The sequence below is a fragment of the Marmota marmota genome, unplaced genomic scaffold (genome assembly GCF_001458135.2).
Source record: "Marmota marmota marmota unplaced genomic scaffold, marMar, whole genome shotgun sequence".
In the NCBI taxonomy this organism is placed as follows: domain Eukaryota; kingdom Metazoa; phylum Chordata; class Mammalia; order Rodentia; family Sciuridae; genus Marmota; species Marmota marmota.
The window spans coordinates 56,950,027-56,969,061 of NW_026000037.1; the positions used below are offsets into that span (position 1 = coordinate 56,950,027).

Genomic DNA, 19,035 nt, shown 5'->3' on the forward strand with positions numbered 1-19,035 from the left:
GTCAGTAGTAGTAGTAACGTAATGACTACTAAAATAGAAGTGGAGTTTTCATAGGGACTTGTGGATTCCACTTGGAGACACACTGTGGAATGAAGTCCAAGGCTGAGGCAGGAGGACCACAAGTTCAAAGCTAGCCTCAGCAATTTAGTGAGGCACTTAGCAACTCAGCAAGACCCTGTTTCTAAAGAAAAAAAAAAAAATATATATATATATAGGCTGGGAATGTGGCTCAGTGGTTAAGTGTTTCTGGGTTCAATCTCTGGTACCAAAATAATAATAACGACAACAAAACTTATTGGGATAGTAAACAAAGTCCTTCCTTCATACTCCAGCTCCTCTCTCCAGCTTCATGCTGAATTACTTTTCCCCAACTTCGTTGTTCTTAATATCCCAGCAGCAGTGAACAACAGATAATTCTCCAAATCCATACTGATAAGTCATTCAATTGAGCCCTGGTGTACTGTTACATCATCACCCAGAATGACCCTCAGAGCTCTGGAAAATTCCTCCTTAATCTCCAAGTCTCAACTCAAGTGCCAATTTTCCTAGGAAATCTCCCCTAATCCCTGGATAGGAGCCAACACTAAAGCCTTCCGCCCTCCATTAGCACACTGTTACCATGGCACATAGCAGCAGGTGGGTGGACTGTCCATCTGGACTTTAAGCTCTGGCAGAGATTTGGGATGCCCAGTTCTCCACACAGAGTAGGTGCTCATGTGAGGAGGGTTCCTCAGCTAGAGCATTAGTAAATTTCTCTGTAGATTTTGGTTGATTTGGTTCTGAAAGGAAAGCTTAGCCAAGGTCACTCAGCTCATATTCATATGGCATAATATGACAGACAGTTCTTATCCATAGCAGACTGGTTCTCAGGAACACAAGATATAATCAAGAAAGGCCTGAGTCTAGCTTCATACATTTATGAGGAGGTATCTGTGACTTTCTAGCTTCAGCTGGGTTGAACAACATGTGGAGTGCTTCTATGAGGGGAAGTTTGGTGGTCCTCTGTGAGCTCCTGTTGCCCAGACTGCATGGAAGCAGTTCCCTTCTTGGCAGGGGAGAGCCAGCCACATCCTGCCTGCTGCAGTGAAGAGGCTCCATAATCCTCTGTTAGTCAGCATACTGTGATACAATACCTGAGAAAAACAGCTTAAAGGAGGAAAGATATACTTTGGCTCACAGTTTCAGAGGTTTTAGTCCATGGCGTGCTGCCTCTGACGTTTTTTGGGCTATGGGAGGCAGGACAACATGGTGGCAGGGTGTGGGGAGAGCAAAGCTGCTCACCTCATGGCAGCCAGGAAGCTGAAAGAGGGAGAGAGAGAGAGAGTGAGAGAGAGAAGGAGGGGGTCAGAGACAAGATAAAACCCTTCAAGGACATGCCCTCAGTGACCTACTTCCTCCAACTAGGTCCTACCTCCCAGTCTCTAGGACCTTCCAGTAGTCCACTCAGCTGTCAATGGATTTATCCACTGATGATGTCAGAGCCCCCATGATCCAATCACTCCCCAGAAGTCCCACCTCTGAACACTGCTGTATTGGGCAGCAAGCCTTCAACACATGAGGCTTTGGCAGACATTCCAGATCAAAACATCCACCATAGGGCTGGGGATGTGGCTCAGTGGTAGAGCACTTGCCTGGCATGTGTGAGGCCTTGGGTTCAATTCTCAGCACCACATAGAGATAAATAAATAAGATCCATCAATGACTAAAAATATGTTTTAAAAAAATCCAGCATAGGAAGGTCCACAGGAGAACCTTCCATTGGTCAGTGCAATTCAATAAATGTTCCTCTGTGAGCCATGCTTGGGATCAAATGCATTCCTAGAAAGTATAATCCATAATGGTTGAAATAAACTTTGTTTTCCTACGATAGCCTGCATAGTACATTGATCGTAATACACATTCCCTTCTGTTTGTGTGAATAAGTGGATTTAGATTAAATGTAACAACAATGCATTAAATACCAATGCCAGTGGAATAAGCCCATTGCAGACAACCTGAGATTTTATTTTTAAGGTGGAACTGAAAGATCCTTGATCCTATTTTATTTTTGAGAAATTGAGCCACATTATTCTTTTTCCATTTTTATCCCCATTTTTATTTCACAAGCTTGAGTAGCCACAACAGTTAATTCAAATAGGCTGTACTACAACCCAGGTAGCTAATGAAATGTGACCACACCACAATCAAATGTTGATGAGCAGTCAAGATGCACAGTTCACTGGGGCAGCTCGAAGCTGCTGCACTAATCAACTGTCATGTCCACATTCCCCACGTGTTTCCTCTCCCTGCCTGATTTGGACACTATTAAAGTTGAAAAATACTGGTGGAACAGTATCACCCTAACAAGGTAGGAGAAGAATAACTATGGGAGACCAACCTTGCACGTGACTGAGTCACACTCCCTGGCTGGGTGCTGAGGCGCTCAGTCACAGAAATGTGGCAGAGCTTTCCCCACCCTTCTTGGGTTTAAGGAACGGTGTCTTGTGCATGGGTGTGTCTTGCTACAGCCCCATGGGTGAAGCTATGCTCACCTGTTCCTTTGTAATATAACCCTTTGCCCTGTTTAGGATAGAATCTTCCATGGAAGTGCCTTGTGTGTGTCCTCTTCTCTTACTGTGCTCTTGGGTTGGCCTACTCAGGTGTCAGTCAACCTGCTGACAGTGGACATCATGAAGATAGACTCAGCCCCTTGAAACCTGACCCCTTGCCTCATTTGAATAGCTTCTCCTCAATAAAAGGGGTCAGCGCGTGCTCTCCCTCTCTCTCTTTCTTCGGACCCTTAAGGTCAGAGGAGCCGTCACAGCGACCCCCAAAGAAAAAGGTGTTTGTGTCTCTTGTGTGGTTATTTCGTGCAGCCCAGTTAGCCCAGCTGAACTGGAGTGACCCCTGAGCCTTTTAGTCTCGAGAACAGAAACCTGGCAAATAACTACGGGGTACCCTTAGCATCTAGTATTTTGAAATGATATTATTGGGGAAATCAATTGTGTGGTAATCTAAAAGTCAAGATCAGTACAATGTTTTATGTTTTATAAATGAAATATCTCAGCAACATACTGTAACGGCAGGGAAAAATGTCTTAAAAAGGAAAGAAAGAAGTTCAACATAGAAACTATGGTTTTAGCTGGGTGTGGTGGCACACACCTGTAATTTCAGTGGCTCAGAAGATTGAGACAGGAGGATTGAAAGTTTGAGGCCAGCCTGGGTGACTTAGTGAAACCCTGTTTCAAAATAAAAAAAATTAAAAGGGGTGTAGCTCAGTGATAAAGCGCACTTGAGTTCCATCCCTAGGACCAAAACAAAACAAAACTATGTGTTGAGAAGATTACTATGAGAAAATATTTAAATAATAGAAAATTATGTTTCATATAATTGGAGCAGAGGGAGGTAGATCCAGAGGCTGTTGATTAAGCAGCCCAATAAAGTCTTCAAAAACTCAATTCTTGACCAGGTGCGGTGGTGCACACCTATAATCCCAGCAGCTTGGGAGGCTGAGACAGAATTGCGAGTTCAAAGCCAGCCTCAGCAATGGTGTGGCCCTAAGCAACTCTGTGAGACCATGTCTTTAAATAAAAATATAAAAATAAAATAGGGCTGGGAATGTGGTTCAGTGACTGAGTGCCCCTAAGTTCAATCCCTGGTATCCCCTCAAAAAACCCTTCAAATTCTTAAATCAGAACCCAGATTCTTTTTTAAAAAATATTTATTTTTCATTTGTAGTTGGATACAATATCTTTAATTAATTTATTTATTTTTATGTGGTGCTGAGGATGGAACCCAGGGCCTTGCCCATGCTAGGCGAGCGCTCTGCTGCTGACCACAACCCCAGGCCCCAGAACCCAGATTCTTCAGCCTCTCTGGCTGTGACTGCTGGGAGCTGTGTGTTCATTGTTCAGGGATTACCTTAGGGACTATTGTCACCATGCTACCTGTGAATATTTGAGTGGCAGTAGTGGCTCTAGCATTCCAACAGCCACAGGAGGAAACGTTCAGGGTGTGATCACACAGAAGAAACCCGCCCACTGTTCCCACGGGACTGCTCTTGCAGCCAGTCACCATGTTAAATTGGAGTCTTCTCTTGTCCTGATCTGAAGCCTTGTCCACCCCTGTAATTTCCTTTGGATGCTCTAACCAAGTGGTAGAAACCTGGTGGCTTTAAACACAGAGATTCATCATCTCTCAGTTCTGCAGGCTGGACATCAGGAGCAGGATGTTGGCAGGTCCTGCTTCCTCTGCAGGTCCCAGGGTCTTTCCTTGTCTCTTGCTGGCTGCTGGAGGTTTGCTGGCAGTCCTAGTAATTGTTGGTGTGCAGCTGCCCAACTCCAGCATCTGCCTACGTGGTGTCTTGGTGTTCTTCCTGTGGGTCTCCATCTTCACATGGTCATCTTCTTAAAAGGAGTCCAGTCATGTTGGGTGAGGCATCCTTATAAGACCCCATTTTAACTAGTTTCAACAGCAACAACCCTATTTCCAGAAAGGTTGACATGCGGAGGTCCTGGGAAATAGGACTTCAACTTAATTCAACACAGAGTGACCCCCCCCAATACCTTCCTTTGTAGTAAATCATTCAAGTTTCCAAGGTAATCAGTCAGCCACTTGGTACCTGCAGGGCTGCTGGTTACTGGTCCTCGCTTAGAGAGTTCAGCTTTGCCTGTGCACATGCACGTATGTACACACACACACACACACACACACTCACAGATCACTCACTCTCTGCCGTAGGTGTTTGAGGCAAACACAGTTCTTTCTGGATGTGCCAGGCATATCAAATAGCTTTCCCATGTAGGCTTCTCCACCTTCAGAGTCTTGTTCAGTCTACCTACATATTCTCATAGAGTATGTAGGACATAGAGTGGCCAGTTTTATTTATTTTTTAATTATCTGCTTTCATGTTTTCCAAGTCATAGCCACTTCCTTCAACCTTCTGTTTATTTTCTGGAGCTGGGGTCATAGCTCAGTGGTAGAGCATGTGCTTAGCATGTGGCATGTGGAAGGCCCTGGGTTTCATCCCTAGCAACACACACACACACACACACACACACACACACACACACACAAACATCCCCTGGACTCCTGGCCTGTAGTTTTAACCTGTATCTTTTTTTTTTTCAAAATAATCTTTCTGTTAACTATGTTTGTTTTCTTTTTTTCTCCTCCACTCTTTCCTGACAGCCAATTTCTTATAATAAATAATATGAATAATACTATCCCACATATGCATAGACTTTTTACAAATATTATTTTGTAAATACTCACAATTACCTGTGAGCATGCCAATTAGGATGATTACATCAATATTACAGATGAAGAATGCAAAAGGCGGCCAGTCCAAGTGTCCAAGGACATAGAGTGGCTAGGTGGGCCACGGTGACTGGAATCCATATTTTGTGACTTACTGAACTAAAGCATTTCCAACATAACCAGTGCCCACTGTCAATATTAGCATTGCTCCACGAATATTTGCATCAAGCATATGTCAGGTAATGCCCCAGTTGATAGCCAAAAGCAGAAGATGCCTATTTTGTGTTTATTAATGGTGATAATGAGGGTTAAGGAGAGTTGATACCTGATCTATCATTCCCACTATCACATAAGTGGTGGCCTCTGAGTGTCCATCATGGGGGAGGGGACAGATGAAATGAAGTTGGTCCCCACCTGAAATATTATCCCACCATGAGAAGCTCCAAATTACCAGGTGCACACACTTAAAGACAGCAGGCTGAAGGTTCAAACCCTTGAGAACACTGAAGTACTTTAGAAACACATGCATGCCGAGCAGGAAGAGTCAAGGAGTATATATGTAGACTCTTAAAAAAAATGCCTATATTTAGCTGGCATGTGCTGGTGTGTCCATGCTGATTATAAACACATAAACATTTCTCCATTCTGGATGGTAAATGGCTGCCTTCCAGAGCCCCCTGAGTGTTCCTTAGCCACCAGAGGTGCCTTGTCTCTTTATCCAGGACATCCCTGACCTCCTAATGGCCCAGCAACTTCAGGGGGTGAAGTCTGTCTGGCAGGCAGACAACCTTCAGGGCCAGCTCCAGTGGAGTTCCAAAGCCCAGTGGCCACATGCCTGCTGATGGTTAGATGTTTTGAATATGGTGGTTGCTAAGCAAATGTGCAGTGGACAGGAAGCCTGCACTTCCCGAGGACTGGCTCATCTACCAGGATAGGTGCCTTTTCATTTCATTCTTTTATTTCATTCTTAATAGTAGCTACCATTTCACCATTTTGCCACTGAGAACAGTGGGGCTTTCAGAAGAGTCAATTCCCTTACCTAATAGGTGTTAAAGCTGTTTGGCTTTTCAGAGAGCATGAGAATGCAAACCCCATTTTGCAGGTGAAGAAACAGAGAGAGGCAGGGAAATATTTCTTGTACTTGTTCTCTTTACAGTGCACTCATGTAGGGTGCTCATTGTGGAAGGTGCGCTCCAGGCAGGTGCGTTAGCTCATACAACAGAGGCATCCAAAGATATGGTGGAAGGGTGCCCTGAAATTGGAATGAGAGGCTCATCATTTAAAAAGATACACATGAAGGAACTATCACCTATAATTTACAGCCTGACTACACTTTGCAATTCCAGCAATGCAAGAAAGCAGCCCTTGTAGTAAGGACCCTGTATACTTAAATCTTTATAAAACAGCTAAAGGTCTGTTTCTGTACTGGAAAACAGACTTGTGGATAAAATAAACATTTGCTTCTTTTTAGAAAAATTTTTTTTCCCTTTTTACTTCCATCTGCTCGTTGTTGCAAACAACAGCTAATCAGTTGAGCAGAGAAACAGATGTGCTGTGACGGCTCCCAAAATTGGTCTCTCTCTGTCTGGCAAAGGGTCGTTGACAGGGGATGGTTGCCATAACAACCAGCTTACACCAATGCAGAAATATAGCAAGCTTTTTGCAACCACTCTTGAGTTCATTAATTATGCCATTCCTAGCTAAATGATATGATAATGCTATTTCTTTTGGCACTGCCAGGAATAGAGATGAAAAATGAGATTTTTTTTTTGTTGTTGAAGGGTTGAGAAAGCCAGAGAAACACTACCGTACTGAAATAGTATCATTGTCATTATTACCATTTATTCCCTGAGCTCTAGCTAATGAGTTTGATTCCCAATTAGGAGTTGTCATTTATTGAGCGCTTACTATGTGCCAGGCACTGAGTGCTTAAATGTAGTAATTGATCCATAATTCTCAAAAAATCCTCATAAAGTCAGTGATATTACTAATCCAATGTTTTAGGTTAAGTACGTAAGTCACAGACAGTACCTATTCCTGTCCTTGGACAAGTTATTAGGTGATGCCTCAGAATTTCAACCCAGATAATATAATTGGTTCTAAGATCCTCACTCTAAACCACTGTACTGTAGCGAATTGTTGTTATAACTACCCACATACTGGGTAAGCTGTGAATCTTTCTTCATTTTTTAAAAAATTATTTTTGATAAGAATTATCCTTCCTAGTGTCAATCTAAAATGAGTAATAGAGAAATGAGTCTTCGTAGAGTTTGTGCCAGAATATCAGATAACTTAAATTACAGATATGCATGTGTTTGGATGGGAGGTGTCCCCCTAAAGCTCATGTGTGAGAACATGCAAGAAAGTTCAGAGGAGAAATGATTGGGTTGTGAAAGTCTTAACCTAATCAGTGAATTAATCCCCTGATAGGGATGAACTGAGTGGTAACTGAAGTGGTAGGTTGTGGCTGAAGGAGGTGGGAATTGGGGCGTGGCTTTGGGTATATATATTTGTTTCTGTCAAGTGGAGCACTCTCTGCTCCCTGATCACGATGTGAGCTGCTTCCCTCTGCTACATTCTTCCGCCATGTTGTTCAGCCTCACCTCGAGGCCGGAGGAATGGAGTCTGCTGTCTATAGATTGAGACCTCTGAAATCATGAGTCCTCAAATAAACTTTTCTTCCCTAAAGTTGTTCTGGTCAGATCCTTTAGTCACAGCAGTGAAAAAGCTGATGAAAACAGCAAGCAACAGCAAATTATAGGCACAGCCAAAGAGTTTGGTACTAGGGGAAGCTTTACAGACAAAAGAAAAAAAAGTACACATAAAATGTTTTGAAACTATGAGACAGGGGCTTATCCCAGGAAGTGATGTCAGTCATTGGTGGAGATGGTGTGTGTCAGGCAAGTGTTCTTGTGCAAGTGACTCATTGTCCTTGTGTTAGCTGTCTCTCTGACTCATGTAGCAAGCTGCAGTTTGGAGAAAATGTCCTTTGGTATCTGTGGGTCCAGGCATAATGCTGAGTGCCTCTTCTTCATGGCTTCCTGGCTCCGTCTTACCGGGGTTAGACATAAGTGACTTTGTTCTGGTATTGGTAACCTTCACACTAGTATGTGGAGGAAAATGCAATATTTCAACATAGCACTGAAAGCCAGCACAAGTAAGGCCCGAGAGAAAAATCTAGAAAAAGAACATTCTTCAGGATTGAAGTTAGGAGGCTTCAGTTTTTGTCTTAGTGCTGCCACTCATCTTTAAAGCACAGTTGTGTGGCTCAGTTATTTTACTTTTGTCTTTTTAAATTGATTTTTATTTGTGCATTATAATTGTATATAATAGTGGGATTCATTATGACTTATTCATACATGCACGGAACATAATTTGATCAGTTTCATTCCCCAGTGTTTCCCCTTCCCCTCTTCCCTCCCTCCTTCTGCTCCCCTTCCTCTACTTCTCTGGTCTCCCTTCTAATTTCATGAGCTGCGCACCCCCACTTTTGTTCCCTTTTTTTTTCTTTAGTTTCTACATGAGAGAAAATAGATGACCCTTGACTTTCTGAGTCTGGCTTTTTTCACTTAACATAATAATATGGATTCAGTTTAGATAAAAATAATTAAGTGCACAAATTGTGGAGCTTGATACATCTGGAAGCAAATTGTAGATACCTGCCTAGCCTTTTATTTATTAATTTTTTTGGTACTGGGGATTGAATTCAGGGGCACTTAACCACTGAGGCACATCCCTAGCCCAGTCTCATTTTGTATTTTATTTAGAGACAGGCTCTCACTGAGTTGCTTGGGGCCTCACTAAGTTGCTGAGGCTGGCTTTGAACTCGTGATCCTCCTGTCTCAGTGCCCCCCCACCAGCCACTGGAATTTACAGGTGTGCACTGTGATACCTGGCACTGCTTAGCCTCTTAACCACTGACCTTGGGCAAGTTACTGAGTATTCCTAACCAGTTAAATGGAGAGACATTAAAAGGTAAAATGGGAAGGGGGAAAATTGCCTCAAAACAAAATAAAGTAATGTATTAAAATCATTTGGGGCAGTACCTGGCCTAGTGCATGCTTTTAAAAAAATGGTGGTGTTATTACCCTAACTTTCACCCCTGCTGAACCTGTTCTCCTCTTTTTAAAAAAGGGACTGACTTGGGTAGTTCTGCTCCAAGGTCCCTTCTATTTTTCAGAGAACATTGGCAGGTTTTAGGGGAAAAGCCTTTTCCAGCTCTCATGTCCTGTGGCCCTGGAGTTCCTTGAATAATTAGGGTGGACCTCACCACGCTCTTGAGAAGATGAACCAGATGACCATGGCTCAATTTTGGGGGTCCATGGTACCTGGTCCTTATATATTTTATTTAATTTAGTTGATTTTTCAGTGATAGAGATTAAACCCAGGACCTTGCACATGCTAGGCAAGTGCTCAACTACTGAGCTACACCCCACCCACCTGGTCCTCTTTAAAAAGAGTGGGCAGGGCTGGGGTGTAGCTCAGGGGTAGATCTGCCAGGTCCTGGGAGCTCAAGAGATTCAAGTGAGAGATCTTGAGATTTTTGAGACAGGGGTAGAGGCACACAGGCCTGTAGTCCCAGCAGCTCTGGAGGCTGAGGCAGGAGGATTGCAAGATCAATGCCAGCCTCAGCAATTTAGGGTGGCCCTAAGAAACTTAATGACACCCTGTTTCCAAATAAAAACTAAAAAACCAAAATGGCTGGGGATGTGGCTCAGTGGTTAAGCATTGCTGGGTTCAATCCCCAGTACCAAAAACAAAAACAAAAATAAAAATCTCTAGATCTTTGGCCAAAACCCCTGTGGTTTTCTCCAGCAGAATTCATCTCTAAGATCCTGTAGCTTTTGCTGTTCCCTGGTTCCCTCCAGGTGTCTTTTGACAGCCTGAGAGACAGATTCTTTCCCTTCTTGTCCTGGGTAACAGAGCAGAAATCTCTGTCCTAAGAAACAGACAGATTCCCTTGCTTCTAGCTCTGAGGCTGGCCCTGCCTGCACTCACAGAGTGGCTCTGCCTTCTAAGGCCCAAGGTGCCACTCAGCACTGGTGTCCGGCTGGTGAAGGGCCCATGGCAGGTATGGATGATGGGATGCAGCCCACCTTCCCTCCCCAGCTCCAGTGATGGCTTCCCTTTGGCTGCAGTTCTACGGGGAAGTTGAGTCATAAATAACATGTCAGGGAGCGTGGAGGTGGGGGGCGGCCCTGTAGGCGGTGGTGACATGCCACCACCCTCCTCTTGGCAGGTCTAAGTATAGGACCCCAATTGAAGGCTTCAGGTCCCAGCTGGGCAGAAGCACGTGAGGCCCAAAGCAGAGGCCTCGCGTCCTCTCCACCCTGGGCTTAGCAGGAGGAGCAGCCTCCATGAGCACTTGGAACTTTCCAGGCGGTCCTCCCACTCTCTTCTGGGGAGGTAGGAGGGCCAAGGCATCTGCTGTTTCCCTTTCTTCATTTTTTTTTTCCTTCAGAAGCAGAAGCATTTGCTGAAGGAACATCAGAGCTGGCCTTCACTGTCCCTGGGCTTTGAGTCCCAAATTACCTGGTCTGGTCCCTGGCTGTCCAGGGAATTCATGCCCAAGCAAACAGCGCCTCTGCTTCCTTGCCCAGTGATCTGTCAGAGGAAAGCCAAGGGAGGTGGCGGTCAGCGTTAGGAAGGGGATCCAGAGCAGCCTTGGAGGAGGGCGACTCAGGAGCAGGTGGAGGTGGGGAGATGAGTGTTTGTGATGTTCTCCTCCTCTGTCCCAGGGATTTTCCACACCATTTTTAGTTTTAGAAAATTAAACAGAATCACTCTCTGAGAGGAACAAGCGACATTCCCAAGGGCATCTTTATTTGGTGAGGACAGGAATAAGAGACTACTTGCAGATGGAGAGGCATGCCCCAGCAGGGACATTCAGATATTCAGTCTAATTTGCTTTCCTTCCTGTTTTTCAGATGCATCATGGAGGAAAAAAACAAAACAAAACTTTTTTTTTTTTCCTTCTCACTAGCTTCTTGTCGTGGGCTCATGCTTCAGGTGTATTTGTCTCTTTGTTGTGTGACCTTGGACAAGTTCCCAACCTTTCTGAATCTGTCTTTTCACCTAAAGTAATAGTACCTAACCTAATAGGCCACACCATGGCCTGAACTGGAGAGCCCCTCCTCACCCTGTCCTTGATGGTGTTTGGGTGGAGGTGAGCCGTAACTGGCAGAGTGAAGGGGGAGTAAGGAAGGAGGAGGGAAGGGCCGGAAAGTGAGCAGCAGCAGGAAATCCTCTTTGACAGGCTCACAAGCTTGGAGTGTGGGAATTACTATGGCTGCATTTACCAAGGATTCAGCCTCTTTGGAGGTGGCTCCTGCATTCATGATATAAGAATTCCAAGGACAGGGCTGACTCCAGAAGGCAATGGGGAACCATGGAATTTGCTCCCACTCTGGTCTTGAATCAGCCGTGTGACTTTGCAACTAACTTTCCACTAAGAACTTTAGTTTCCTTTTCCTTAAAATAAAGGGATTGAATGAACGAGTCCTGAGGTCCCTTCAGCATCCAATGAGGAGCTATTGGACCAGGGGAAGGCAGGGGATGCATTGAGCCTCCAAGCAAATGTGCTACTTCTGAAGTCCATTAAGTCTCAGGGCAGGACACAAGTTTTGAACCTGCTGGCTTACTTTTCACAGGGGAGGGTAGGGAGGATGGGAGTGAGTGTTGTCATAATTCTAAGAAGGACTTACCACACAAGGAAGGATGAATACTGTGTCCTCAGGGTTTTGGGGAATTTAGGTGCAGACATCAGCTGTACGCTGGCCTCAAATCCAGAAAGAGTCCCCTGTACCCTCCCTTTGCTGCGGTGGGGGTCTGTGCTATGTGAGCTCACACCCTGTGTTTTTAATTTGAACCTGGGTTTATTTCTCTTAAGGTTTAAGCTGAATATTACAATCCTGGGAAAAGACTTGTAGAACAGCACATTTTAATTAGAGACCCTTCGTAAGAACACTCTAGTTTAAATTATTTCTGGCAATTTCTCTGTGTTCAGAATATAGATTCAATCCTATTCTTAATTTAAGTTTTATGAAAGAAACAACAACAAAAAAATCAATTCCAGTTCATTTAGTCCTCCTCCTTTTTGCAAAACAAACAAACAAACCCCCAAAACTCTGATATATCCTCCCTTGAAGTTACATTTTGTTCTAGGGAAGAGATTTGGCTCGTTTATTCAAGTATCTTGGCTTATAGCAGTTGAAGATGTTTGCATCTAAAACTATGAAATATTTTTACCACTGGAATATTTATCACTGCAATTTTCGATTCCAGAGAAGTTCTATTTTAGAAATCTTTGCAATCAATAACATTTATCAATTATGCTGGGTGAATGGTGTAAGCAAAATTAAGAATCCCATTTACCTACCTACCTCAGCCCATCTTATTTGCCAGTCTATTTCCTGCACGTTGGGGCTCAAGGTCAGCCAAGGATTAATAGCATTAGGTCTATTTGCCTTGCCTCTTATTTAGCTGAATTTAGCTCTTGAGATAACAGCATTTTGCCTGTGTACTTGAATGAAATTTTAATCTCGATCTTTGGTTATTATTTTGCACTGCACAATCAATTCTAGTAAGGAGAGGAACAAGAATATAGAAGCCAAACTTAATTACATTTTAAATGACCTTTAGTAATATTAGTGGCAAAATAATAATATCTGAAAAGACCTTTTCTATTTTAAATTTGGTAAATTATTTTTTTAGGAGAGCAAAATGTATTATAATGTTATTTGTTTTGAAACATTGGTTAAAATCACATTATTGAAAGAGATTTTGGCCCAGCAGCAATTTGATATATAATTCGATGAACGATTTAAGTTAAATATCTTGGAGAAATCTAGGTTTCTGAACTCAGGACTATTTCTATTCCTTTTATTCCTAGTCAAAACCAGATGTCCATTTCAGATAGAGAGACCTTGAGATGACAGAGGCTCAAGTCCTGAGAGCCCAAGTCTTTCTGTAAGAGGCAGAGGACACCTCTCACCCTGTCTTGGGGGGCCTTGTTAGTAAGTCCTACTCTTGGTCAAGATTGAAATGCACAGCTAGGCACGGTGGTGCATGCCCCATAATACCAGCAGCTTGAGAGGCTGAGACAGGAGGATTGTGAGTTCAAAACCAGCCTCAGCAAATATGAGGCCTTAAGCAACTCAGTGAGACCCTGTCTCTAAATCAAATGCAAAATAGGGCTGGGGATGTGGTTCAGTGGTTGAGTGCCCTCAGTCCCCAGAACCCATCCACCCCCCGCCCCACAAAAATTGCTCCCCAAGCCTGTTGTGTGCAATAGAAAGTATTCTCCCTGGGAAGGGAATTTCTGGCATTCTTCTTTTATCAATATCATGGGAACTTACTTTTATAACCAAGGCACTTTAACCTGACAACTTATAAAGAATTTCAACAGTCAACAAATACCCCGAAGAAGGAAACCCACCCTTGAAAATCAAAGCAAACTTTTCAATATTTATACCCTTAAGATGAAAAATGAATGAAAACAAAACAAAACAAAACAAAACAAAAAACCAAACTTGCCCCTTTTTATCATTGAAATAGTTCATACTCCCTATAGACATTTTGGAAAATCCCAAAGATCCTCAAGAAGTAAATAAAATAAATATAATCCAGACACAAATGACCCCTGGATAGCTACTACTGACATTTTGGTACCAGAGAAAGAAGATGAATAACTAGTATTTTCATAGGGGATACTTCAGACGAGGCTCATGAGAAGGGAGCTCCCAGTTGACATGAGAAGAGGAGGGACAGAGAGATGAAATGTTTGGCCAAAAATCTCCCCGTGAGGAAAGCAGCAAAATCAAAAGGGAGTTGCGTGGCTTCAGAATTTTCCTCCTCTGGCAGAGAAGCAAGTCTCTCTAGGCCCCAAGGGCTGCTGACAACTGGTGACTCAGGACAGAGCTCAGCTGACCATGCTGAGGGAGACAAGATGGTTTGTTTCAGCAGCTTTTATCCATTGGTGCATTCCCCCCACCCCCAAAAGTTCCTGCAGGAGGAACAAGAGGGGTCCCATCTATGGGCAGTACAGAGCCACTGGGGGTGCATTAAGGAGTCTGCAGCATGGAGATTGTTAGAAGGCTAGAAAGAACGATTCCCACCATCTGGGGAGAGGGACAGCTAGCCCTTGCTCCAAAGACCAGTTTGAGCTCAGTCATCAGTGAAAACTTGTTTCTTTTGTCCTCACTCCTCACCAGAAAGAAAAGTTTGGGGAAGCCAAAGTGGTTACGACCAACATTTGGGGAACCTAAGCCCACCTCTGGGGTAAAATAGCTATTGGCATTGGGCTTGAAGGCTTCCAGTGCATAGATATTGCTAGTAATCTCGGCTTTAGGGTCTTTCCTCTTCCTAAAATAAGCAACAGGGAAGTCTAAGTGCACCAGAAGAGCCATAAGTTCGCATTTTAAGGTAGGAGCTTGGACATGCTCCATTAAGCAGCATCTAAACAATTGCTCTGTCCCTGACGCTTGTCGTCTTTAAGGGAGGCATTAGCACAGCAGCCGGCATCTTTTCATAGACCTTAAGACCTTCTGCAAAATATTGCACTAAAATCCCCTCGAGTGTCCATCCACCATTTGCTGTAGCTCATTTGCATGGAGATGTTAGCCTTTCGGTTTGAGAACCTTCCCCAAGATCTCTTACTTGGAAATTGTGAAGTCACGGAGTGTTAGAGCCCAAAGGGATGATGGAAACCCTTTGTTCCCACGTTGCCATTCTGCAGATCAGGAGTGGTCCTGAGAACACAAGTGGTTGGTTTACACCTGCTTAGGGGGAGGTTCAGACCTTATCTGAACTGCCTGGCAAACTGACTTTTTTTCCCCTGACTTCCTTTTTGTAAATGGCACCATCATTGTCCTGGTCACCCAGGATTGATGTGTCCTCACCTAACCTCCCCTGTTAAGTCACACTCCAGGTCCTGCTGGTCTTCTCTCAAACTCCCTCTCATGCCCTTTCTCTCTTTCATCCCACGGCTGCCACCCCTTGTCACACTGCTGGGGTGGCAGCAAAGTCTCCAGGTCAGGGGCCGTGGGGGTGGAGGGAGAGAAAGGATGAGGTGTTTGGGTCCTGGCCTGGTGTCAACACTATCTCAACCCATTTCTGTCCATCCCCCTAGTATGACTTCAGGGACCCGCAAAGTCTGGTCTCAAGGGAGTGCACCCGCATGCCGTCACTGCTTTCCTTTCTCCGTGGAATCAAATGCCACTGGATGATCTCAGCATCCTTAACTCAGCTTTCCTTTACCTAGAGACCAAGAGGATGCTGAGCTAAGACGAAAGATTATACTCTTCTCTGAAAGAGATAATTGCACTCCGTGGTGTTAGATTGACGGGGAATACAAATTCAGGATGTGCTGGCTTTCAGTCCCAGGTACTGACCTTCAGTCAGATGCATCCTCTTAAGAGTGCTTCTTCAAACCCCATCACACGTGCCCCTTTGTCTACTCTTGGAAAGGAGCAGTCCTGACGGAGGAGTCTCCTCTGAGGAGATGACAGAATGTAGGTGACAAAACCCTCAAAAAAAAAAAAAAAGGCGTAATCTTAGTCAAAATATGAAAGCAAAGCTGATAATTTTAATGGAATAGCCCTTATTAGGTATACCACTTAATGCACAGAGATGACTTGCTCCTTATCCCAGCATGACGATTCCTAGCTGCATGACTCTGGGTAAGCTGCTCAACATGGCTGTGCCTCAGTTTCCACAGTGACTAAAGGAGATAATAGCATCTCCTTCGTGAAATTATGATGGAGATTAAATTGCATGTGAGACTTCTCCCCTCAGGACTTACTACCATGCCTGCATGGTTACAAAAGAGTTATTTGTGAATTATTCTATTAGTGTGATTTTCTGTAAACTTCCTTGGAAGGCTGAGCTTAAAAGATACATGATGAGCTGAGTTTTGGGAGAAGAATTTGACTGACAAGCGCTTTTCTGTTAATCAGACTGAGCTGAAGATGGTGTTTTATTTGTACAGGGAAGTTGAAACCAGATAAATGCTTTGAATATTTTATGACAACATTCAAAGAGTGTTAGGATGTCTCCAGCCCCACATTTGATGTGTTCTTGGAATGCCCAACATGGCTAGATGTGGATTTGAACTTCTCCCTGGGAGTCGTACTGTGGATATTGGACATTTTCACTGGGGTGCTTATCTGGAAGTGTCTCCCTTTAATTTCATGAGCATTTGAAGTCTGAATCCTTTATTGGACATGTTAGTACACACTGAGGACATTTATGGTTGTCATGGTCTGTCATTTAATTATTAGAGGTGCACTGTATATTCCAACTGGATGTAATACCTGTTAGGAGAGGGGTAGAGTCTATTTCTCTTTCTCTCACAGGGCCCAACACAGTGTCATGAATGAGGACAGTGAACTGTCTGCTGATTGATAGCTCTAAAATGATGTTTGTCTCACACTTTTGAAAATGTCATTTCTGAAAGGGAAGGTGTTGAACAGCCTTATCTTGAGCTCTTTATAAATAGTGTAGGTTGTCACCTGATTGGGGTGAGAAAAGTAAGGTCTTTGGGGGCAATGAAATGGCCTCTGTTTCCAAAATTGGAATTACTTGAACTTTAGTTGGAATGCACACTTGAAAATTATGTGTTGAAAGTATGACAGGATATTCTATGATAGGGCATTCTATTTGAACAGAGGGGATGGGGCCAGGCCAAGAATGCCTGTATATGGAAAAACATTTTCCAGTTGAGAAGCCAGAAAAGAAGGAAAGTAGAGGGCAGTTGTGAGAGCAAGAGAACAAAGTCTAGGGCAAGATGGCCAACACGTTTCCCCAGGCCTTGCAAGTGCAAAGAACTGGATGTGGAAGACAGAAGGTGCACTAGTTTTCTCTCATTGCCATAACAATACCCAAAATTTAGTGGCTTAAAACAACACACATCCCTTTTTGTCTTAGTCCATTTTATGCTGCATACCTGAGACTGGATAACCTATAAAGCAGAGAAATGTATTCCCACAGTCGGGAAATCCAAGGTCAAGATTCTGGCATATGCCTGGGCCTTCTTACTATTACCACACCTGGAGGAAGATAGAAGAGAGCTTTCCATTGCTGCAAGCCCTCTGTATTGCAGTATTAATCCATTTATGAATGGAGCTTTGTCACCTAAACATTACTCCAAAGGCCCTGCCTCCCAACTCTATTGCATGGGGACTGTTTCTAAAACATGAATTTGGGGGTACACCTTTAGACCATAGGACTTATCTTCCAGTTCTCCAAAGTAGAAGTCCAGTATGAATCTTAACATCAACTTCTCCATTTGGACGTCTCCCAGATATTTCAGGCTTAAAGCACCCCAAACCTGCTTCCCCTTTTCCCTTCCCCATCTCAGGAAAAGCCAATTCTGGAAGTTGCTCAGGTCAAACACCTTGGAGTCATCCTCAACTCCTCTTTCTTATATGCCCCATTCTACCAATCCAGTTGGCTCTATCTTCAAAATTGCATCCCCAATCTGATAATTTGTCACCATGTCACACCTGGATTCCCGCAGCGGTATTTTTAACTGGTTCTCATCTTCCTCTCATGTTCCACTTCAATCCACCTCCACACAGCAGCCAGGGTAATCCCGCTGTCAAATCTACGAGATCTGCCACTTCTCTGTTCACCATAGTCAACTGTCCGATCGCATTCAGAGCAAACGTCAAAGACATTTCAATGGGCTGAGAGGGAAGCCCCACCACCCTAGTCTACCAGATCACCACACATCAGTTGTGGGAAACTATAGTAAAGGGGGATTCTGGAAAGCAGATTTCTGGTCAAATGGAGGCACCCAGTCCCTCCATGTCCTTTGGTCGATCTCACTTTCTCCTAACCCTGTCTGAGTGTAGGGACTTTCTCTGACTCAGAGAGTTGGGAGAAACAGATTCCTCTACAGGAGGTCCATGCTCCCCAACCCAGTGATGATCCCAGGATCATTTTCTGGGTCTGCTACTTCTGTACCCAGTCAGACCCATAACTAAAGAGGCAGTTGCAAACCAGATGCTGGGGTTTGAAGAAGGGGCAGATATTCCGAGATAAAGGGAACAGGAACAGCGGGTTTGTTTCTGCTTTACATTAATGGTTTCAGACACCCAGTATCTTCCCCTGGGTGGTTTACCCTGCTGGGGATGTTGTACGGTAGTCAAGCATATTTGAGGACAACTGCTCCTTGTTGAATTCAGTAGCTGGTAAGGAAGCAAAGGGTGGACATATTTCCCTTGAAGGATAACAGTGAGGCCATCGTGTGGAATCCATTGCACTGCTTCCCCTTGCACTGGTTTTTAGTACTTGGATGGTTCAATGCATGTTTCTTGAACTAAACTGATACAGTTGAAAAGTTGACGGACATATAAGTTGACAAATCAGTCGACAAATCAGTCACAAAAAATAAGCCTTAGAATACATACATCTTATTTTCACTGGAATTTAATGTCTGCAGCTAAGGGAACCAAGAAGGGAGCTGAACTAGCCAAGGGACATTTTAGGACATTGGAGGTGGCAGGGGTTGATCTATTTTTCCCTGATTTTGTCTCATAGGTCATTGCTTGTGAGCAGCAGTATGACTCTTCCTATGACGCTCGCTGTGACGTCTGGTCCTTAGGGATCACAGCCATTGAACTGGGGGATGGAGACCCTCCCCTCTTTGACATGCATCCTGTGAAAACTCTCTTTAAGATTCCGAGGTAGGACACAAGATGGCGCTCTTGACTCATTAGTGCATTGTGAAAGCATCATTAGAGGGATAATAAAGAGTTTTTACGCAATTTCTCTCCAAATCTGAGAAAGCCTGAT

General features: G+C 43.9%; 1 protein-coding gene across 1 annotated transcript in view; it reads left to right on the plus strand.

The window, feature by feature from the left end:
- The window catches only part of Myo3b (myosin IIIB), a 425,075-nt gene that overhangs the window by 31,302 nt on the left and 374,738 nt on the right, over positions 1–19,035 (plus strand). Inside the window, exon 7 of the mRNA XM_015478942.2 lies at positions 18,781–18,926. Coding sequence (XP_015334428.2) covers positions 18,781–18,926 — 146 coding nt within the window. The remainder of the gene's footprint in view (positions 1–18,780; positions 18,927–19,035) is intronic.